A 22530-nucleotide genomic window follows, 5' to 3' on the forward strand; every position below is an offset into this window, starting at 1 on the left:
GGGGGGGGGGGGGGGGGGGGGGGGGGGGGGGGGGGGGGGGGAGCATGTTCTATTCTCATGGTACTTGGAATCAGGCTCCAACATATATTCTTCTAAAGAAATAGTTTGTGTTTTGGCTTAAGAAGGGGTAGCCTGGCCAAGATATTGGGATGTACTTGAAATCTACCCGAAGTTGTCAACAGTGTGAGTGCTGTTACTTTTTCTAGTTTGAGCATGAAAGTGATATCCGTCTCTTAGTCAAGGTAGTCAGAGGTGACCAACACTTCAATTCTTCACTTTTGTTAGTTTGCCTCTTCAGGAAACCTTGCAGATCTAGCTTGCATTACATATTTATAAGCAATTCTGTGGTGCTATTTTGAACTACCTACTGGAAAATCGTCAAGTCACTTATTGTTTGATTGGTTGGCCTTGAATCTTGATCCCTTAATTGTTATTTGTTCATTTGACTTCAGGTAATTGTACCACATGGAGAAGCAGTTACCGTTGAAACATTCTTGGCATGGAGGGAAAGATTTGAAGCTGAACTAGCTTTGGAAAGAGCCAAGTAAGTTTTTTGCATTCGCTTCTCAGCCAAGGTTGTAGCACTGACGTGGGTCTTCTTCATCCACTAAACTAGAAGCATTATACTTTCTGAAATGCCAGTGAAGCTGCATACAGTAAAAACAAATCATCAACTCTTAATGTGTGATAGTCATAAATCCTGGGCAACTTTAGGGGCACTTTGTTGCCAGAGTGAAATGTTTGTTCTTTTTCTTATTTGTGGAGTGCAGGGACTTTTAAACAGGTTTGTGTGTCAGATATTAGGAAATGTTGAATCGACGAGTATATAGTCAGAATGTGTTGATTATTGCCATATTATATTACCTCTTAAACTCCTTTGCTTTCAACATTTTTGCTTTAGAAACGTGTGGCTGGTCAGCTACTTTTCTGCATTTCCTTTTCTCTAAATTTGGCTATTTTGTTCATGGTGTGCAACCATATATCAATGTTCAGGTTAATGCCAGATGCAGCACTTTCTGTTTCGAAGGAAAAGAAACTGACTGGGAGGCAATGGTTTGAAAGTGGAAGAGCCAGTGGGGTAATGTATTCTATTGTGTAGTTGCTGTTTCTAAGTTAATTATGAAATCATGCTAGTTTAATCTCATCGATGCCTGCATTGCTTTGTGTTATAATGGAAACTGAAAGTTTATAATGGCCATCAAAATGATTTGTGTTAAAGAGGACACTGAGCTATAGTTTCAACTCTGTTGATACTGACCAGAGTTCCATAAGACTATCCCATTATGGGGAGTCTGTCTCCCTTTTTGTGTGTTTAATAAATGTGAAGGCAATGTTATATCAAGACAAACCTCCAATTCTCTTTGCTAAAATATACTGACATTAGTCTAAGACATGATAACAATGTATTGATGTTATTCTGCATTCAGAATGATTAAAAATGTAAGATGCTAGCAATAAATACCCTCTGACCTGATTTTTAATATGATCTCGGTATTTGTTCTATTATCTTTTACTTTTTGTTGTCAGAACTTTTGCTGTTACTAAGACGGGTTATGGGGCTCAGAGAAAAGAATACCTGTATGATAAAAGTGTAGCTCTGGGCCCTGTTCCTTTTCCTTCTGATTAGTCCTGCTGCTAGTAAAGTTCCCTGACCATACATTAATTTGAACGGTTAAAATAGTATACTGCATTCAACAGTATTGGTGAATGACTGTAAGTCACAAGTGTTTGCTGTATGTAGTGGTAGCTCATTTGATTTGGGTGTGAGGTGCTGTTACTGCATAAGCTGCTTAGGCAAGGTTGTGGGGTCACGATATGGCTATGCGTGCTGTTGTTAAATAGGTTTTTCTTTCTGTCAACAGAAAGCTGCAACAGCTACTGCTGAAGAATCTGATGAAGACGTGGATGACATTGATTTTGATGATGACGATTTTGAAGGTCAATTTTTTTCTTGTTCGTGCTTTACTTCTGTTTATTTGTTTGTGGATCAAAATGACGTGATTATTTTTCTCTTTAATTGTTTTCTGTGTGTGAACAGATGATGAAGAAGAAGATATGCTTGAGCACTATTTGGCTGAGAAAACAGATTCATCATCTCATTCTTAAAGAAGAGCCGGTTAAGATAACTTGTGTTTTATGCTGAACGCGGAAGTATTATTTTGCTCATTTCTCAAATGTTGTAATGAGGTATTGCAGGTTATACCTGTGCCAGTTTTGGCCCTAGATCAGACAGCACAAGTGCTGAACATAGATATATACACTTTTTTATCGGTAGAAGATTTGATGATATGCTTGTGTGTTTCAATTTAAAAGTTTGCTCATCTGCTCCCCTGGGTTTAGATATGTTCAAAACTCTCTATTTCTCTGTTGAAGAGGTGAGGGTGGAGATTTACTAATACAGACCAATAATGGAAGAAGCAAGACTAAACATGTCTTACCATGAAAGCTAGAATTCTTTAGGTGGTTCAGGTGTTTTTGTTGTGTATGAATAACAAAATATAATTATCAAGTTTCAAAATTACCACTTTCCAAAGTGTTAGCATTTTCAAATTTCATTTAACATGGTTGATCGTGATATCTATGCATTTTTGAAGTATTTTTTCACATTTTTGTGGAAATGATACCAGAGTGGTTTGCATTTGCATCTGTGTTGATGGGAAGTTACAGATTCGTGAATCAATTAAGATGAGGGGGGGAAGCAGTATATAAAAGTATATATAGCTAAAGCATAAACGTCTACAAGAAATGGTTGTTAAATCATACTATTACTTTTTCTTTGTAGTACAGATAGTTGAGTTACAGACTATGAATGAACACAAGCTTTCATAGGGAGATCTATCCATTGTAAACTTTCTTCTTTGGATTGCTCGAATCGGAATCAGGTTGACTGATTCGAGGTCCAGTTCCTTATGCTTCAGTTTTTGGAATAGTTGGTTTGTAGAAATAAGAGTACTTTTTTGGTTCATCTCCAGATCTGTAGTTCATAGACACAGAAGATGCAAGTTTCACTAGACTTTGTTGAGCCTTCTGTAAGACTGTAGTTGTCTTCACTTTAGCTATATAGAAGCCAATAGCATCTAAATACCATCCACTTCTTCCCTTAAAGCCTACAATCTGCCCACCTTCCATTGGCATTGAAAATGGTGTTCCTCCTTCAACACCAAATGGCCCAAATTTTCGTTTGTTGCTGCTGAAAGTGAGGGACCTTATCACAGGACTGCCACCATACACCACCGGAGAATAATAGCCGCTAACGCTTGTCAGGTATTCTTCTGGAAATTGCAGCTTAATCTGGAATTGAGATTCACTTATAGGCTTTAAGATTCGTAGTAACAACAAGATTTGACGGCAAAAGGCCAAAAAAGAGAGAAGAGTTCAAGTTTTATAGGCTGACAGTATTCAAAAAGGATACAATTAGAACACTTAAGGTGTAATTTATATGCAAATTGTAAAGTGTCCTACATTAGGTGAGGAGTAATTGTCTCCTTATCAGTTAGAAATTCTTCACTTTATGAACTGATTTTATGGTTGAATTACACCTAAGACCAGTTTCCTTGACATGGTATCAGAGTCAAACTCAATCTTGTCCGATGAAGGACTTGGATTGTTTTCTCCGGTATGGTTATGGGCAATCTCATTTTCATGAACTACCTAATGTCCATTTTCCCTTGAATAAAATAACGTGCTAAATTAAACCTGATAAATGGCAGGTAACTGACATGCTATAATGAGTGAAACTACACTAGTATTAATTTGTCACCTGCGCAGTTCTACTGCCTCCAACTCCTCCATGCTTCTCTTCTTGATAAGGCTGGCCATTTTGGTCATAGACCACAGTGATGGAGTCTATACAAAGAGAATAGACAAGGGTAATTTCTCTCACTCCATTGAAACTACCATCATCCCAAGGGCTTCCACCATGACCACCCCATGATCCAATGACGATCCTCTTCTTTATTTCGCTTCCTTCGCCCTTCTCCACATACAGTTTATCCACTCGATATTAGTCCATCAATCTTACAATAGCATAGCCTAAAGTCTAAACAATGAAACTTTGCTTATATTCAGAAATGAATAAAAAATTTAAATGTGACAACTTACCCTGTCCATCACCGTAAAATGCAAAGATAAGACTCCAAAACTTTCTAATCAAGTTGATTTCAAGAAAGAACCGGTTTTATATAGTAGCAGAAGCCAACCTATCGTTGTAGTGTTTATATAGTGGGAGAAACCATTGTTATTGCAGGACGTATCTGATACCGATTTTTACCATTTTTCAGAACCTTAGCTTTGCATCTTTCCAATAGACAGTAGTGGCAACTGTGCAAATCTTATCATGGTTGAGATTTTGGGTAAGAATCAGATGCGTATGGCAAAGGCAACAGAGAGAGAATAGCAGTGCTTGTTCCAATAATCACTAATGCACCTTCTTTTTACCAGTAAAGGAAAGATTCCTTCACTTAAAATCAGCACTAAAGAAGGCTGAAATATGCACAATGAATCGTCTAAGATAGTTCCTCTCTGATATGGAAGGGAGCTGATAAAATTAACAAGACAGCACTAAACTTCCATCCCAAAATTATCCAAATTTCATGCAAAAACCAACCATCAGAAAATGGCGTTAACGAATTATTTAGATACACCCATGTAAAGAACGTTCTTTAATTTGACCTTGGTCAGTTTGGGTCAGATAAGGGGGCGGGATCAACCAATTTCGGCTTACTTCCACTGAAGTATAATATTTTGAACCAAAATCCGATGAGCTCGTCTGATAGTAAAATGATCTAAAAAACAAAAACTAGTTCAAATAGATGGCTTAATAAGTACAGCCAATGCATATATGTCCTATGTATTACTCATCTATATTCTTCATATCTCTACATCTTCCGGCAGAGGTGCAACTTCGCTCCATTTTAGTTCCAAGATCGTATTAGGATACTCCGCAGAGGACGCATCTGGAAACAGAGACATTTTAGCGCCATCTAAATAATGTCGCCAGCATTTCTTCGAGTAATATTTACAACAGCTAGGAGGAGTCTTCTCTTTGTTCAATATCCTCTCCTGAATGAACTGTATTCCACAAAAAATAACAATGAGTCCAATCGACTGTAGTAATTGAAAGCATTGAAGAACCAGAAAGTATGACTTAAAGATCCAATAAAGACAGGTCATCTTACCACGAGGAGGTCACTTGTGAGAGATGTCTTTAAGATGAGAGTTTTTGGATGAAAATCTCGCAAGTGACTGTTGAGGAGATTTTCCACCATTCTTGCTGATTTAGTCAATTGTATCTTGTATGCTCCAAAATAAGAAAGATGAAGTCCTCTCAATTCCTCATATATATTCACACCCTATAAATGCAACATGAATAAATAAGCAAAAAATAGAACATATGAGAAATCCATATAGAATCATTGCTGATAAGAAGTTTGAAACCTGTTTGGAGGCAAGAAACAACTTGAAACCTTTGCCATCAAACCCTTCAATGAATTTCTGCACTGACTTCTGTTTTTGGGATTTCAAGTGAAGCTTCACTTCTTGCAACCGTGAAGCATTCATGGAAGAAAACGGCAACTCAGCACCAGTATATTCAAATGAAAGTAGATTTGGTGCATCAATGTTGGCTTCCTTTAGTTTGTGGCACCTTACCAGAGAGAGTGTCTTCAGCTTGTCACTCAATATTGTAATTCTGTGCAATGTACGGCATTCCAACAGGAACAGTTTTTCAAGTAATGGGAAGTGGGAGATAAGTTCATGAAAGGACTTATCTGCCATATGTGAATGCTTCAAAGTCAAATTCTTAAGATTTCCACACCCTGCTAAGATTAATTTGCACCTTGAAGATTTCTTCCCATGGAACCAAAATGTCTCAAGATTGGGTGCCTCAAGTTTGACTGACCTGAGGCTGGATCGCTCATGTACCTCAAACTTATTTAGTTTAGGCAGAGATGAAACATGCAAGAATTTCAAACCATAGCAATTGATCAGTCGCATATCCTCGATCAAAGGGCAGGCCTGGACAAAATTATGGACTATATTCTCATTGATATGCATTGCTTTCATGGATAACTCCCGTAGATTTTGGAGCTTTATGGCAGTAGAATCACCCACTTCACATCCGTAGAGCTTCAATGAAGTTATTGTCCTGGAAGCAAATACAAGCTCAGGCAGGGCATAAAATTTGCCATCCATTTTTGCATGAATATCAAGCTCATTAACATTTTTGTCTGTAGCAACACTTATCCAGTGATTCATAAAGGGAGCCAGAAGATGAACAGAAAAGACGACATGCAGCCTGAACTTCTGTATACTTGGCAACTGGTCAAGTCTGGTTCCTAACGTATTCTCGACAAACAGAATGAACTTATGTATTAATGGAAGCTCCACAAACCCCAGGGATTCAAACGCCTGTTTGAAAATTGAGCTCTGTTTCTCCACTGGTAGAGGTTGGAGATGATCCCATTTATCTGCAGCGTTTACACATTGGAAGTGTCTCTGATCAAAATCAAAGGACGTGAAAGACTCCCAAATGACTTTCCACTTCTTAGACAAAATGCTAGTTCTTGCTAAATCCGCTGGCCATCGGAGAAGACAAAGGATGTGATGTAAAATGTGTTCAGGCAACTCAGAGATCCTGTCCGCATTAACTGCTCTTTCATCTGTGTTGGTGATCTCCATCATCTTTCCCTTTTTTCTATTCTTTCTCTGTGTTCTGCCTTTTCCTTTCCTTTTCTTCATTAGTGCCCTGTCTTTGGAAAATCTAGAGACCCTTCGTTTGGCAAACAATAAGTGTAAAGTTTTAAGTTTTAGACATCATACTGTTACCAAAAAATCACGTTTAGATTCAATAAAATTCCATTTTATTTCTTATCACTTGAGCACAATGAGAATACTAAATCTGTAGTTCTAGCGCAAACTAAATCCCCAAAAGAGACCCAAAAGGAAAACAATCCAATCCAAAATCAATAGAAGAAAAAATAAGGAAAGGTGTCAGTCAATTTCTAACCTTTATCAGCGGGTTATTAAAACACAAAAACTAAATGATTTTACTAATATTTGTGCCAAAATAAACATGATAGAATGCAAAATAACCTAAACACAACCATCTTAATCAGCTTGAAACCCTAAATGCCAAATTGAGTAACAATTTGATCATACCGTTGTGCCAAAGTAACGTATACATAAACATCATAGAATGGCAAGTAACAGGGATCATAAAATTCAGTTGTTTCGCTATCTGAAGAGTCACCCTATCCACGAGAGTTCGATTATCCACCTTCTAATCCCCTCTCCAATTTCCCCTTCTCCTAACCCTATATATAATTTTAAAAAATTAAAACAGAATCCGAAGAAATCTAAGCATGATCATCTTAATAAACCTGAAACCCTAAATTCCAAATAGAATAACAATTAGAGCGTACATACCAATAATCTCGGAGAAAATCAAAGAAAAATGCGAAATTACCTGTTGTGGCTGCAGATACTTGGAATTTGAGAAGACGAACTGTGTTGAATGAAACCGGTCAAGATATTTATATGTTGTTCGCTGACTTGGGCTTTGAATTCTGCTTAAAAGCCCAAAGACAGTTTCTGGGGCCTGATTAACGCCACCATATGGATTTTGTCTCTATTCTCCGAATGTCACATAGGTACAAATCTAGTATAAAATTGATATCTTATTTTCCCGTAAGTCCAAAAAAAATGTCATATTTTTATTTTAAGTAGTAATTTAATTTTAAACTATTTATTTTATTTTTAATAAAATGATTTATAGCTACATAAATATCTATCACTTATTTTAAATCACAAATTTTAAAAATCTTTCTTCATTTTAAAAATGAATATCAACATAAATAAATGTATACGAATTTGTTAGATGAGTTTATTAGCAGATGTATACATTTACATATATACAAACTCAACTTCAAATCAATTAAAAAGATAATCGAATGTATACCGGTACATTAGGTGAATACGGACCAAGATATAACAATATAAATGTATATCAATTTATTAGGTGAATACAAATTAATGAATATCAATACGAACATATGTATACAAATTTTCTATGTAAATTTATTAGCAGATATACATATTATATGTATGCAAACTCAATTAAAATTACTAAAAAAATAATTACAACCTCAAACTCATTCATAATCAAAATCATTAGCCCAAATTTGATCTTTTTTTGTCCGAGAATTTTTCTTATCCCATCAATCTATAAGTAAAATCACACAAAAAATACACCAAATCATAAGGTTATTTTGCATTTTTAAAACTTTTCCGTAAAATGTGACAGATAAAATATCATGGGACTTCAATAAATATCCAAATCACAAAATTATTTTGCATTTGCAAAGCCAATAATTTTTTATTGTTTTTTTTTTGTAAAATATGATAGATAAAATTTTGTGAGATTTCAATGAAAACTTGAAAGGAAGTGAAATATGGAGAAGATAAACATGCTACTCGAGAAATTTTAAAAGCAAAATATGAAAGAAATAAATTATTTGAAAATTTTAGAAGAATAAATAAGAGAGAATGTTACAGGGGAGAAACTATTAATTTTAGTTACTCTCTAATTTTTTATTTAAGAAATGTCAAATTATTTTCCCAAAACGCGTAAAATGGTCATTTTATGCTAATTTTAAAAAAAAACATGACTAATGAATGTTGATTTGAAGTCTTAGTTGATATGTTATGCCAATTTTTCAAGTTAACTACTAGCTTTTTAGTAAGTGTTTTGTACTTGTACATTAAATTATATTATAACTTCCAAACATAATATTGATTAAAATAAATACTTCAATAAGTAGTTATACATTAAAGAAACCAAATCCAAGTAATATGTGGATGCTGAATTTGGATCATTGTTTAATGACTTATTTATTCAGATCAAGATAATTAGATATTAGTCTAAAATTCTCTATTATTTTTTATCAATAGATGGGGCTGATGAACCTTAATAGAGAAACAAATTTATTTAAGTTTGAATTTCAATAAGTAAAAGATCTCACGTAATTGAGTTAATTTGATTATATTATTATGAGTAAATAAGACAAAACAATTAGATATTTAGTTACTCGCAATTATATATTTAAGAAATTTATACAAAGCAAGAAAGAATTCTTAATAAATAATTAAGAAAAATAAAATGTTGATTTAGAATTGTGGGATTGTAAAAATCTCTTGAGAGAAAATATATGAAAGTAATTAATCATTTTAATAACCATAGTTAGGACTTTGTTTTAATTAACTAAATCTTAACCATTAAATTAAATATATGCCACATGTTATCAATCCAAATAGGAACTTAAGAAAAATGGAGAGAAGAGAAATGGAGAAGTGATCTTGAGAGTATGTTCAAACATGCTTTTATTTTGGAAAAAAATTAAAGTAAGTGGAAGTAAATTTTTTTCTAAAAATAAATTTGAGAATATTTGAAAACCAGATTTTGCATTCATTGAAGCAGATATTTATTGACAATTTTTTATTAACCATTAATTTTGATACCATAAAAACTTCTAATATTTAACAAAGGAATATATAGGCCAAAAATGCCAACCTAGCTTATGCTTAGTAATTTAAATATTGTGATTTTAAACTTGTCACGTACAAACGATAATCACTATTTTTTTTTAACATATATTTGTTACTCCTATTATTTAGAACGATATATATATATATATATAAAACACACACACTTAACTAGTATAAATAAGTATGAAAAAAAAGGAAAGCATTAAAGAAGTGATTGAAAAGTTCAATCCTCAACCCTCGGATCTTAAAAATATTTAAATGACAAAAAACCAAAAAAAGAAGGAAACAAAATAAATGGTCATTAGTCATTTTATTATTTTCAATGGAAAAACATAAGACAAATCTAATTACGCAAACATCTAGGTTCTTCCAACAACAATCAAAAACATACACCTATTCCTTCTCTCTCGCATATATAAAAACGTTTCCTTTGGTTTCCCAACAAAGACAACTTCGATTACTGGAAAAACCCTTTAAAATTTCTCTATTATTTCGACATCTGGAGAAGATGTCATCTGCAAGCTATAAAGCTACTACACCAACAGATTTGGTGTGACAACAAGATTCTGTTTTTCTCCCTTTAGACTCAAAAACTTCTTTTTTGGTCTATGGATTCTTCATAAACAAGATTTGTTCCTTCAATCATGCCCATACACTCATTTATTAAGTACAATTAAAAGATTAGTTCAATTTTAAACTTTCTTGCTCCACCCCCATGATATCTGTTTCACCATTTCCGGCATAGTATTGATTCAGTACCCAAATCTTGGGATTTGAATTTTTTTTTAACTTTTTGTGATCTTGGGACATATCCACTTGCTTTGTTGTGATTTTCTTGATCTGGGGTTGGAATTTTATTACCTAAACTGTTTGGTTGAATCGACTTGTTTGATGTGATTCTTGAAAATCCCTGCTTTTTAAAAGTAGAATGTTGTGAACCACACACCAATGATAAGTATAGCAATTTGGTAAAAAGAAAATCTTGAGTTTTCTTGATGTGATTTTGTTAGGGGAAGAAAGAGCTTGGTAGAATTAGAAATGAAGTCAAGAGTAGGGAGTCAAGGGTCATTGGAGGAGGGTAAAGATTCTGCTACTAAGGTGGTAACTCAGTATAAGCCTTTATCAATAAGGTTACTTCAGTTTCTGTTGTTATTTTTGGGTATTGGTATTGTATTTTCATTGCTTAGTATGTGTATGGTTCGGTATTCAGTAATGCAGAATGTAATTCCTATGGTACAATCAAGATTTCAGCCCTGTTTTCAACAACTTAGTTTGGAGAGTTGGATTAGGCCACCGTCGAGTCTGTTGCATTCGATGAATGACACACAGTTGTTTTGGCGAGCTTCAATTGTTCCTCAAATCAAAGAATATCCATTTAATAGAACGCGTAAGATTGCGTTCATGTTCTTGACTAGAGGGCCTATACCTTTGGCGCCGTTGTGGGAGAGGTTTTTCAAGGGGAATGAGAAGCTTTATTCAATCTACATCCATTCATTGCCATCATACAAACCTGATTTCCCACCTTCATCAGTATTTCAAGGCAGGCAAGTTCCTAGTCAGGTAAAGTGAACATATTCCTTTCCTTTCTAATTGTACATTATGCTTGAGTTTCTTCATATGCCATTATGTGTTAAAAACAACTTAACTTTGCAATAGTTTCCACCCAAGTTCTACTATTACCTAATGTGCGTGTTACCATTTTGGGATTTTAATATGGGGAACTGTCAAATAGGATTCTCTTTGAATATCTCATCAGATATAAATGCTTACCCCTTATACTTCCTATCAGGTAAGCCTCAGTCGTGGTCTATGGTAATAATTCTGTGATTTATGCCTTTTCGTACAAGGTTGTTGAAGCAGATATTACATAGATTCTAGCTATTTAAAGCTTATCTTAGTCTTTATTGCCCTGGGACTCTGTAAAGATGAATTGTTTGTATTATTTTCTCATCTAGCTTCTTTTAAGATCTCCGGATTCATGCTCCACAAACTATCTAGGATTTAACCAGAATAGTGGATGATACATTTTGTTCAAAAGGAGACTAGACATATCTGGACACAGTTATAGATATACAAAGTTGGTAATTTTTTCTTCTTCTTCTTCTTCTTCTTCTTCTTCGATGTTTATGGTTATGGGATTCCCTTAAGTTGTACAAAGTTAGGACATAAGGAAACTAAGTTCTTTGTTGTAGCTAATCATCATCCGGCTTAGGTATGCTTAGGTGATATATTACTTCCATGGTGTTGTGCTTGAGGTAATCCCAAGGTCATTGAAAGTTGCTTGCTTTGGCAGCAAGACTTTAATAAGGGCTGAATTGATGAAAGTGGGATAAGAGAGTTTAGTTGCATTGTTTTCTTGTTATAAGAGTTGGTCACAGTTGTGTTCATCTAGATGGTTTCTGAATGTTTGTGACAGCTAATCACTGATGTAAACCTTTTATACCCTTCATCTCAATAAGACCACTTTTAAGTTTTTAGCTGGACTAGTGAATGCAGTAATACCAGGGACCCCAATAATGTTCCCCATATTAGGAAGTTTGTACCATGATCTTTGTTGAGACTTTCAGAGCAACCATGTTGGCTCTGTACAGCTGAGATGGATTTCTCTTGCATCATTGAGCAGAACTGGATAAGCTGTCCTGGGTAGTGCAGTAGGCCCAGAAGATGTTAGGATACAGTAACCTCCTTCTAATAGCTTTCAACTGTCTATTTCTAGAAAGCATTCTATTGTTTTTCTCCGATATTGGTTTTGTCATTGCGTGAAGAGTTGCCCATTTCTGTATGGACTATTTTCTTTGATAAAGCTATAAGGAATATTTTCATGCATATTTCATAATGGATGATTCATATTTGTTAGATTAGTAGGTTTACATGAGCCTACTTCGGTGACTGAAGGACAAGTTCACTGGTCAAATCCTTTTCGCAAATATGTTCGTTTTCCATTTAGCTGCAATTAAGCAGTCTGTGAAAGCCTAAATTTGGTAGTACATCAGAAGTAGGAATATAGAGGCCAATCTTGAAATAACAGATCGATCTCACCATTCTGCTGCTTCTTTTTGTGTAGGAGGCGAAATGGGGAAGAATGAGCATGTGTGATGCTGAAAGACGGCTTCTTGCTAATGCACTGCTTGATATCTCCAACGAATGGTTTATCCTCCTATCTGAGGCATGCATTCCTCTCCATAACTTCAAAGCTATCTATCACTACATATCAAAATCGAGGTACAGCTTTATGGGTGCAGTCGACGAACCTGGACCTTTTGGAAGAGGGCGTTACAATCCAAATATGGCACCTGAGGTTAACATCACTGAATGGCGTAAAGGATCCCAGTGGTTTGAAGTTAACAGGAAACTGGCTGTTGACATTGTTAAAGATGAAGTATACCACCCTAAGTTTGAGCAGTTCTGCAGACCGGCATGTTATGTGGATGAGCACTATTTTCCAACTATGCTAACCATAGAATCTCCTCGCCTGCTGGCAAACCGGACTCTCACTTGGGTGGACTGGTCCAGAGGTGGTGCTCATCCTGCTACATTTGGGAAGGCCGATATTAATGATCAATTTTTCAAGAGAATTTCTGAAAGCCCAACATGTGTATACAATAACCAGCCAACTTCACTTTGTTACCTTTTTGCCAGAAAATTTGCTCCTAGTGCGTTGGGTCCTTTATTAGAACATTCTACTAAGTTTTTGGGCTTCTGAAATTCAAAAACATTTGTTATAAAATATGAGCAGGAATCCATATAGGAAATTTCCTAGCTAATTAGATCTGGTGATCAAGCAAGTGTCATGCTTGCTATTAGATAATTTAATATATAGAATGCGATGCATGATCTGATATGCTCAGTGTACTCTATTCTATTATCATATTGTATTGTTGCTGTTGATTTTTAGACTTGGAGTAAACATGATCAGTGAGGGTTCATACAACCGATCCAAACTTGTTTGGAACTAAGACATAGTTGGTTTTTTTTTTTGTCCAACATAAGCTGGCTCATAGGTTTGAAACTCGGGGGAAGTATGAGCCTGTTCTCTATCCTGCTTTCCCTTAAATACCACGTTAGTGCAGGTGGTGCGGAGTGAGAACTCGTCTTGTGTATTCAGTCCACACATCTGGCACTGCGTTTTTAACACTGAACCGGAGCCCCAGTAACTTGGATGTTTTCCCAGCTCTCACATTTACTATACTTGGTAGCACTTGGTGAACAAGATCAGGAAAACAAATTGCTAGAAAATGTACAACGTTGTAATTGTTGTTGAAGTAAATATTGTTGCATAAACATTGACCTTGTTCCAGATATACAGTTCAAGCTAGATTGGCCGGTTCCAGCATTACATAAAAATGAACAAGGATCTATTTCGGTGCACATGCCTACAAAAGAGTAGCACCTTACAATTCATCGTGACCATTTATACTTGATGAAGGAACTTGTGGTTGTGCTTCGAGAAGATATCTAATAGCCAAAGATGCTTGAAGTGCAGCACCAAAAGGAAGTGCTTCTTCGTTTATTTTGAAGTAAGGTGAATGGACTGATGCAGGGTTTTCATTTGTTTCACCCTGCATTCCGAGCATGTAGAAGTAACCCGGGATAACCTCTTGGTAAAACGCAAAATCCTCTGATCCCATTAGTGATTCCATGTCTTTTACATGATCGTTACCAAGCATATCACCTGCAACTCTCTGGAAGTGTTTGTGCAAGTTTTTATCATTCACAGTTGGAGGGAAGAAGGGTTTGTCGTTTGTAAGAAAATCCACAGTTGCATTGCACCTCTGTACAGCAGCTTGCCCAACAATAACCTACGCGAGAGGAGAATTAGTGTCTCTACAATGGAGAAAGCATGGATAAACAGAATGAGACTGTTGAACCCGAATAAATCCAGAAACAGAAATAACTTGCAGAATATTTTGACACATCTGGAAAAAAATAATGTAAAGAATTTAGAGACACCAAAGCTTAAGATGGGCTTTGCAGTAGGATGAGTGTGCAATTTCATTCCATATGCAGCATATAAAATGAGATAACTAAAACCCTGATTAAAATAAAGTGGAAAGCAAAAAAATGGAACATTCATGACTTTCAAGGCAACAGCTTGAGATACTGACTAATTTAAGAATTGATCCTACCTCTTCAATTCGTTGCCTAAGCTGCAGAAAGCTCTCCTTTGAAAAAGCCCGAAAAGTGCCACCGATGGTAACAGAGTCTGGAATAACATTAAATGCACCGCCTCCTTGGAATTTAGCAACTGTCACTACCTGCAGATCATACTTTATGTCAAGTAAAACTACATGACAAAGTTGGAAAATAAGAACCATCTGTTGAGGAATGCCAATCTTTATCTTAAGGATTACGTTTGTAAATGCATCATAAATACAGGAAGTTCGCCCATGTCACTTTAGCTGCAGAATGAGCTTTGTCTACCAATTAGGCTCTGGTCAAATATCATAAACCCAGAAAGTGCACCAGTCATTGCACAATCACAGTGAGAGAGAGTTCAAAAGTTCTTAAATAATCTTCCCATAGTATCATCTCATCAGATATGACTTTTGGTTTCAAAACAGAAGTCAGAACAGGGAGGAGAAACTACACTTATTACTGACAATTTCATAAGTCGAGTTCTGTTAAGGAAAGAAAAGATTTTGACCTCCAAATTCCAAACAACCTTAAACAGATTCCTCTATCTTTGAATATATTTCCACTTCCATAAAAAAGATAATAACTTATTTTGGCTATGGCTGCAGGCAGCAGCACGCCTCCTGATATTTCTACTATTCATCCAAAAGAAACATGAATCAGAACACAGCGAAGAAACTCACCTACTTCAGATAATTTCCAAACTTAAGCTTTGTTAAAGGAAAGCAGAGACTTTGAACCCGTAATCTCTATTAAACTGGTTCTGCTATTGTTGAGTACTAAATTAGTTCGGCCCAAGCACTAAAGATATTATTTAGGAAATTTCATTTAAGCACTTAAAGAAATTTCTCCACTTTATAAAGGACATCACCAGAATAGATGCATATGGTGATTCAAAGCAAGGGAGCCAAGGAGATGCCTGTACTAGCTGATCAAGTAACTTCTGATGGGTTGCTCCCAATTTATATAATTGGATCTCATAGAGGCTCAGCACAGGAAATTTTGAAGTTAATTTAACTTTTGATTGACAAAAATAATCACCAGACACAGGGACATTCATGTTGTGATGTTGTCCAAGAAATTTTGTATGGGTGAATATTCACTGTCGGCAAACAAAGAGGTTTTACTACCTCTTTTGGAGACCATAGGGTCATTGGAAATGTTTTAAGATTTATATCATATTTTACAGGCACAGAGCAAGGATGAAGTCACTTCTCTTGTTCACTCAAGCACATAGTAGTTGAATCTTGTTTGCAATTCATAGTTCTTTTGCTAGATATACAATAATCAATCAAGCAATGAAATCATGACAATTTCTCTGAATTTTTCATGGGTGGTTCAGATGCTGCAATGAGTTAATAGTGACTAGTGGCTACAACATGTAAGAGCCAGTACAGCATAGGTGTTTGATAACAAAAAACAATTAGAATTTTCTGGTTGTCAGTGAGGCTTATCCCATGGGTAGAAATATACCTGAGAATCCAGAGGATCAGCCTCTCGTGAAACAAGATGCTGTAAGCTGACAATTACATTTGATGCTGCCAGAATTGGATCTATCGAATGCTGTGGAATAGCGGCATGACCCCCTCTTCCACTAATTACAGCTTCAAAAAAACCACTTCCCGCCAAAAAGGGTCCAGGTCTTGAACAAACTTTACCCAAAGGAAAGTTGGGATGGACATGCAGACCAAATATTGCTTCTACATTTTCTAGTGCTCCAGCATCTATCATTTTCTTGGCCCCACCACCTCCCTCCTCTGCTGGTTGAAAAACAAGAGCAACTGTTCCCTGTCAAAATTAGCCGAGAAAATATCAGCTGCCAAAAGAGTATTATACATGACAAGAAAATTGATGTCATGTATGCACTGAGGAGTGAGCTATGGATTCATTAAGAAAAATTTCTGGATATGGTATTTTCTCAAAAGGTAATCAGATTTAAGAGCACGGCTGACATTTTCAGAAACTGAAGTGTACTAAAAAGCTTAGAAGATTCTCTAAGATATTTCCTTTGCTGGTCAATAGAGCTTCTTGCATCCTTTCAGACAATTCGCAAAGCAAATCAAGGTTTAAGATTATATCAGAGGCTATCTTGATTATCCACCAGCCAGAATTACAATTCCAAGTTGTTGTCACAAGTAGAGAAGGTACACATGATTCTGATTACTCCTATTCTATTGTAAAGATAGGATTTTTATTTTTCAAACCACATTCTCTCCACGTAGAAGCATCCTTTCACACCATATAACTTGCTCTTCTGCTACCTAAAGATCTGATTCCCTGCCCCCAACCCCTTTTTTACAAGCCTCAGAAAATTAGAAATGAATGCAAAATAAGGCCTATCATTCTCCAATCAATTGCATTGGCATAAAACTCATCGAATGAACCAGAAATCCAGCATGCATGCCAAACAATTAAAGTTCATTCACTCAAATGGATAAAATGCATAACGAGAAACAAGCAAAAGTCAAATCTCGAGCAGACAAAACGAAATTGTGATACTACTAATACAAGAATCAAACCTTCAAAATGTTCTGATGTTCTAGAAGAATCTTTGCAGCACCAAGAAGCATTGCAACATGAGCATCATGTCCACATGCGTGCATTTTACCAGGATTCCTACTTTTGTGCTCCCAGTCAACCATTTCCTGTTAAAATTAAGATGAAAAACTAATTGCTTTAGCTAAAAGATAAAAAAAATCTCTCCTCTGTTTGGTGATCTCTCTAACCAATACATCAGTACAAAAAAAACCTAAATTTTATAACAGAATCAATATCCACTAGCACTTAAGAGTAGGGGAGTAGAAAACATTGGATTTCAAACCTGCATAGGAAGAGCGTCCATATCCGCTCTAATCGCAACAAAAGGGGGTTTTCCTGAACCAATGAAGCCAACAATACCAGTATTCGCAAAAGGGTATTTATACTGAATCCCCAAATTATCCAATTCTTCTCTAATAAGCTTACTAGTCTCTAATTCCTCATAACCCAGCTCAGGATTCTCATGTATCCTTCTCCCAACCCCCATCATCCAATCAAAAACCTCAGATTTCTTCGCAAAATCAAGAAATTTACCCGGTATTTCTGATAGTTCCCCCGAACTCAATTGAGAATCTGAGAAGATGGGTATTGGGGTAAAAGAAACAAAAATCAAAATCAAGAAAACCCATCTGGAGATATCCATATGAGAAAAAAAAAAGTTGGAAGAAACCCACAGATGGAAGAGAAGAGTGAATGAAAAAATAATGGAGTAGGCGAAGAAAGGAACAAATTCAACAGTGGACTCTGTACATTATTGGATTTGAGGGTCCAATTGAAATGGGAGGCGTATTGAATTAAAATATTGTTCCTTTGGCAGGAAGAGCTTAAGAGATGAGCACTATAAAGATGCCTTCAGTGACAGCTCCAGCAGTTTTCAGGCTACAGTTGACCTCACATCCTTAATCGAAATCTCTCACGTGGTTAATTTACCAGCCGCTTTTTTCCGTCCTTTTTTTTTTTTCAAAAATAAAATATAGTTTCAGAATTTGTTTGTTTGTGCTTTTTTTCGATTGCCTTTGATCTCCATAGATTTATTTGCCTACCATTTAATTAAAAAGTTTGAATTAGATAATTTCAAAAAGGTAATGTTAAATGACCAGAAAATTTGGTTAGAATTTGGCCAGAAATTTTAAAAGTCTATAATATTTTTTATTATTTTAAAATAAATTGATATTTTTTCTATTTTTTAATTAAAAGGTATTAAAGTTAAAATGATAAAAATGTTTAAAAAGGTAAAATAACATAGATAAAATATCATTCTGGCTAAAAGGAATTTTCCTTTCAAAAAGCTAACTCAAATTAGTTTTGAGACTTTCACTCACAAAATTTTAAACCTTTTTTCAATTAATATGCATGTTTAAGTATAACTTCAAAAATCACAAATTCAAAAGTTCATCAAGTTTAAACTTCGAAATCTATCACCAAACAAGAGTTCCGGCCAATAATTTTTTTTTTCAAGAACCAAAAGAATTTGTGCCAATAATAAATCCTCAAGAACAAAGATAAAAAAATAATTAGAGATAATTTGTCTCAATTAGACTTTAACTGTGTAGATAGAAATCTTATTTTAGCTCAATAAATCATTAATAATCTTTTCAAAGAGTATTCTTTATTTTAGTGAATCTTGAAAATTATCGACTGCTCAATAATTTTTATTTCAAAATAATTTTATATTTATAGTTTAAACTCAACACTCTGCTTTACCTCACAGAAAGAAAGACACAGAATAGACACCATATTTCATTAAACTAATTATTCTATTAAGGTTCCACCGATGATTCAAATTCAAACATGTTAACATCATTGACATATTGATTCCCTCTTATAGTAATTATATTATTAATTATTATATTAGATATACTAAATTAGTTACGTGTCTCCATTATATATTAGTGACTTAGGAATGATTGGAATTGATTCCTTTTTTATGTCAATCAACTGGCATGCTTAAAACGTAAAAGTGTTATTTTATGTTTAAAAGGGTGGAACGCATGAATACATATACTTAATACTTCTAATTCTATGAATTATTGCACATAATATACTTTATCAGTTTTAATTTGTTCATTTATTTTTTATTTAATGAAAATTTTTAAAAAATGAATAAAAATTAGAACGTATTAAAACATTATTTAATTTTTTGATTTTGAACAAAATATATAAAAAATTAGAAATTAAGAAATTGCAAAGAAGAAATATACATGTTTTTTAAAATAAATTAAAAAGAAAAATAAAACAAATAATTTGAAATAAAAAGAATATTATACATTTATATGTAGAACAGTAGAAGGATCATCACAAAATTTTATATTACTTGAATCCATGGGAAAGAAATGGATATTATGTTTGTTTAGACACTTTAGAAAAATATTTTAATCCTAATAACATATAGATAAACGCATCGAAAGTAGAAGAAAACCTCTTATAATAAAAATGTCTACAAACTACACGTATTGACGCATGCTTCGTTACTAAAGAAAAGAACTTCTACCGAGGTCCACAAGCTTTAGTCGGTTGTCACTTGTCCCTTTCGAAGACAATTATTTTTATTTAATTTAATAAGATAATAGATTATCTATTTTTTTTTTCGTCTTTTATAATTGATGAATCATTTACATTATAATCTAAATAATTTTTAAAAATAATTTGAATATTTTATACACGTTAGAGGACCTTTTATAATGTTTTGCTCGAATCCACGAGCTTTAACTATATATTTTCAAATTTTGAACAATATCTAAGTAGTAGCTGAAAAAGAAACTCCATTAAAGTGCGAAAAGTGCAATCTATATATAATATAAAGGAGTTATACATGCTGATGTGACATGTTTCTAAGGGCTAGAAATCAATTTTTCTTTTTTTTTTTGGCCATTTTTTAAAATTTTAAAATACAAAAAACTCATAAATATTAAAGAGAGTCATATTTAATTCTTTCTTAAAGCTAATTAAGTCTTTTTATAATAGAACTCAATTAAAGAAAATACTAAATAGCCATTCAATTATAATTACTCAAATATACGTTATCAATCTTTTCATATTCGTATATTACTAATGCTTTTGCCAACTATAAATACTAAAGCAAATGTCCAACAATTCTCTGATACCAAATTGTTATGAATCTTTAGGGAATAATCGATTCACAGGGCGATATATAAATCAGCTCGTTAAAGGGAGGCCGAAACCTTAGAGTTCATTAAAAGAGAGAACTCCGATCTCTTCAGCTCTTTAAAGGGAGACAGAAACCTTAGAGTTCAATGGAAGAGAGAACTCCGATCTCTTGCTTTTTGCTTAATTATGAGTTACTGATTTATTCATCAAAAACCCCTTTAAATAGGAATCTTATTACATCAATAGGAATTCTAATTCTTATGAAAGTAGAAGACCTAAATCCTATTCCAAACTAATAACTACAACTTAACCTAATCCTTATGAAACTCTAAAACTAAACCCTATTCTAGAATAATAAATAAAACAACTAAAAATATAATTAAATACTTAAATTAATGACTTCCAACACATCCTTTTTCATTCATAACTTTCTTTTCAATTTTTCTTCTTTTTATTTTTCTTCTTTTCATTATAAACTCTTTTTGCAAGAAGTTTATTTCTTTCTTTTTTCCCTTCTTTTAATTTTTTTTTTTTATCATTATTGGTATTGTCTCCATAATTAGTAACTTTGTATGTAATTTTGATGCCTAATTTTTAGTTGCTAGAAAATGGAAGCGATCGACATATATATTATCTTATTTGTGAAAGGAACTTGTCAGGATTAAGCTTGAAGAATATCAATCATTACCGATACATCAAACTTTATCTACATATGTTTTTTGTTGTAAGCTTGTATATAGTTATAGTGTGGATTCAAATGTAACAAATTTTATTTTCTTAAGGTAAATGCCCTGTTTTAAATTTAAGAAATAATTATGTTAATTTTATATTATTATTATTATTATTAGTGTGAATTCAAATGTAACAAATTTTATTTTCCTAAGGTAAATGCCATGTTTTAAATTTAATAAATAATTATGTTAATTTTATATCAAATTATTATTATTATTATTATTATTTTTCACAAACAAAACCTCTCCTTATACGATTTCTAAATGCTCCCAAAACAAGTAACATATTAAAAAAAATAATTATTTCTTTCATCTCAAAACAAATGATATATGAATAAAAATAAAATCTTTAAGAATATTCTTCAAGCTCCTCACACTTCCTCACACTTCCTATAATTTTTTAAGTTTTGACAATTGAGGTTTCTTTAATATAAGAACTCTTTGTGTAGTATAAATCAATTGATTTCTTTATCTTTTTTGTTGAATTTATAGAGAACCTACTGGCCTTGTCGTAATAATAGGATAAATTGATTTCCCAAACATGATTTTGGGGGATTTGAATAAAATAATCAAGGAGAAGTGAATTAATTAACCAAAAAGGATACAATTAGTATGACATATATTTTATTGTAACTGGGATAGTCATTCTAACAATAATATAATAAGAAAATAAGGAGAAAAATCAAAAGGGGGGGAAAGTGATTATTATTTTATAATATTTTTTTAATATAAATATTCAAATATATTCTTAGATTGGAATTACATATGCATAATTTAATTCAGATAAATTAGATTTATAAATCCTTTTGAAACTGAAAAAAATATTTGGATGAATTAAAATTTTGGAATAGTATAATTAGGGTGACTTGTCCCACCAAATAAATCAAAATTATACTTATTGAACAAGGGAGGAGATGATACTAATGTTTGATTCTCCTTTTTTATCTTTTTAAAAAGGCCATACTCTCATAATTCACACTTCTCCATTTTCATAATTTTCACTCTTAATTAGTAACAATCATAACTCACATTAAATTATTGTAATTATTCAAAAGTTACTTACATAATCATTTAATTTCAACAATAAGAATGTGTGCAATTTATATTACGGTGACATTAATAAGAACTAATACTAACAATTAATAAGTTAATTATGAAAACATAAAGGAAAAACAAAACAAGGTGAAGAAAAGAAGAACAACAAAAAAATGTAGATATATTTATTTTGTACTTCATATTTTTTTTTAATCATATGTCTGATGGTTCAAAAAAGAAGAAAAAGCTTATTGTTATTTATACACTTCTAGTATACTAAGATTATGAACTCAATGAACACGTCATTTAGCATTTGAGAAGATTTAACATGTGGTAAAAGTTTGAAAAATTGTTATCATTTATATTTTTAATATTTTCTACTTATTTAAGATACCTATAGTTTTTTTGTCCATTCCACTAAATTAAATTTGAATATTATTGC

The 22530-nt window shown here is 33.5% G+C and overlaps 5 protein-coding genes across 6 annotated transcripts in view; 2 read left to right on the plus strand and 3 right to left on the minus strand.

The window, feature by feature from the left end:
* LOC125859881 (uncharacterized) overlaps window positions 1-2250 on the plus strand; it is a 5027-nt gene extending 2777 nt beyond the window's left edge. For both annotated transcript variants that reach the window (XM_049539728.1, XM_049539729.1), the window contains exons 8-11: window positions 453-544; window positions 994-1078; window positions 1863-1938; window positions 2039-2250. In XM_049539728.1, the coding sequence (XP_049395685.1) occupies window positions 453-544; window positions 994-1078; window positions 1863-1938; window positions 2039-2106 (321 nt within the window). In that variant the 3' untranslated portion in view covers window positions 2107-2250. The remainder of the gene's footprint in view (window positions 1-452; window positions 545-993; window positions 1079-1862; window positions 1939-2038) is intronic.
* A 479-nt stretch (window positions 2251-2729) lies between these two features.
* LOC125860858 (jacalin-related lectin 19) lies at window positions 2730-4215 on the minus strand. Its single transcript, XM_049540891.1, has 3 exons — window positions 4102-4215; window positions 3761-3973; window positions 2730-3291 (listed from the first exon to the last, which is right to left on the minus strand). Exons 1-3 carry the CDS (start codon window positions 4108-4110, stop codon window positions 2908-2910), a joined length of 606 nt encoding a protein of 201 aa, XP_049396848.1. The 5' UTR covers window positions 4111-4215; the 3' UTR covers window positions 2730-2907.
* A 399-nt stretch (window positions 4216-4614) lies between these two features.
* LOC125860855 (putative F-box/LRR-repeat protein At5g02700) lies at window positions 4615-7532 on the minus strand. Its single transcript, XM_049540888.1, has 4 exons — window positions 7466-7532; window positions 5437-6769; window positions 5178-5351; window positions 4615-5070 (listed from the first exon to the last, which is right to left on the minus strand). The coding sequence occupies exons 2-4, from the start codon at window positions 6736-6738 to the stop codon at window positions 4870-4872; spliced, it is 1677 nt and encodes a 558-aa protein (XP_049396845.1). The 5' UTR covers window positions 6739-6769; window positions 7466-7532; the 3' UTR covers window positions 4615-4869.
* Window positions 7533-9922: 2390 nt separating this feature from the next.
* LOC125860857 (glycosyltransferase BC10-like) lies at window positions 9923-13437 on the plus strand. The gene is made up of 2 exons (XM_049540890.1): window positions 9923-11103; window positions 12608-13437. The coding sequence occupies exons 1-2, from the start codon at window positions 10582-10584 to the stop codon at window positions 13244-13246; spliced, it is 1161 nt and encodes a 386-aa protein (XP_049396847.1). The 5' UTR covers window positions 9923-10581; the 3' UTR covers window positions 13247-13437.
* A 331-nt stretch (window positions 13438-13768) lies between these two features.
* On the minus strand, window positions 13769-17974 carry LOC125860856 (IAA-amino acid hydrolase ILR1-like 4). The gene is made up of 5 exons (XM_049540889.1): window positions 17498-17974; window positions 17196-17321; window positions 16150-16464; window positions 14670-14798; window positions 13769-14342 (listed from the first exon to the last, which is right to left on the minus strand). Exons 1-5 carry the CDS (start codon window positions 17855-17857, stop codon window positions 13935-13937), a joined length of 1338 nt encoding a protein of 445 aa, XP_049396846.1. The 5' UTR covers window positions 17858-17974; the 3' UTR covers window positions 13769-13934.
* Window positions 17975-22530: the final 4556 nt, after the last annotated feature.

Source organism: Solanum stenotomum, chromosome 3 (genome assembly GCF_019186545.1).
Source record: "Solanum stenotomum isolate F172 chromosome 3, ASM1918654v1, whole genome shotgun sequence".
Taxonomy (NCBI): domain Eukaryota; kingdom Viridiplantae; phylum Streptophyta; class Magnoliopsida; order Solanales; family Solanaceae; genus Solanum; species Solanum stenotomum.

Excerpts from the sequence above, each read along its gene's own strand:
- LOC125860856 (XM_049540889.1), bottom strand. The coding sequence starts at position 17,857 with ATGGATATCTCCAGATGGGTTTTCTTGATTTTGATTTTTGTTTCTTTT. Across the intron at positions 16,465-17,195 it reads AACATCAGAACATTTTGAAG|GGAACAGTTGCTCTTGTTTT; the intron begins GTTTGATTCTTG and ends TAATTTTGACAG. Across the intron at positions 14,799-16,149 it reads CTGATCCTCTGGATTCTCAG|GTAGTGACAGTTGCTAAATT; the intron begins GTATATTTCTAC and ends TATGATCTGCAG.
- LOC125860857 (XM_049540890.1), top strand. The coding sequence starts at position 10,582 with ATGAAGTCAAGAGTAGGGAGTCAAGGGTCATTGGAGGAGGGTAAAGAT. Across the intron at positions 11,104-12,607 it reads GCAGGCAAGTTCCTAGTCAG|GAGGCGAAATGGGGAAGAAT; the intron begins GTAAAGTGAACA and ends CTTTTTGTGTAG.
- LOC125860855 (XM_049540888.1), bottom strand. The coding sequence starts at position 6,738 with ATGAAGAAAAGGAAAGGAAAAGGCAGAACACAGAGAAAGAATAGAAAA. Across the intron at positions 5,352-5,436 it reads TGTTTCTTGCCTCCAAACAG|GGTGTGAATATATATGAGGA; the intron begins GTTTCAAACTTC and ends TTGCATTTATAG. Across the intron at positions 5,071-5,177 it reads TCACAAGTGACCTCCTCGTG|TTCATTCAGGAGAGGATATT; the intron begins GTAAGATGACCT and ends TGTGGAATACAG.
- LOC125860858 (XM_049540891.1), bottom strand. Across the intron at positions 3,292-3,760 it reads GAGGCAGTAGAACTGCGCAG|ATTAAGCTGCAATTTCCAGA; the intron begins GTGACAAATTAA and ends TCTCAATTCCAG.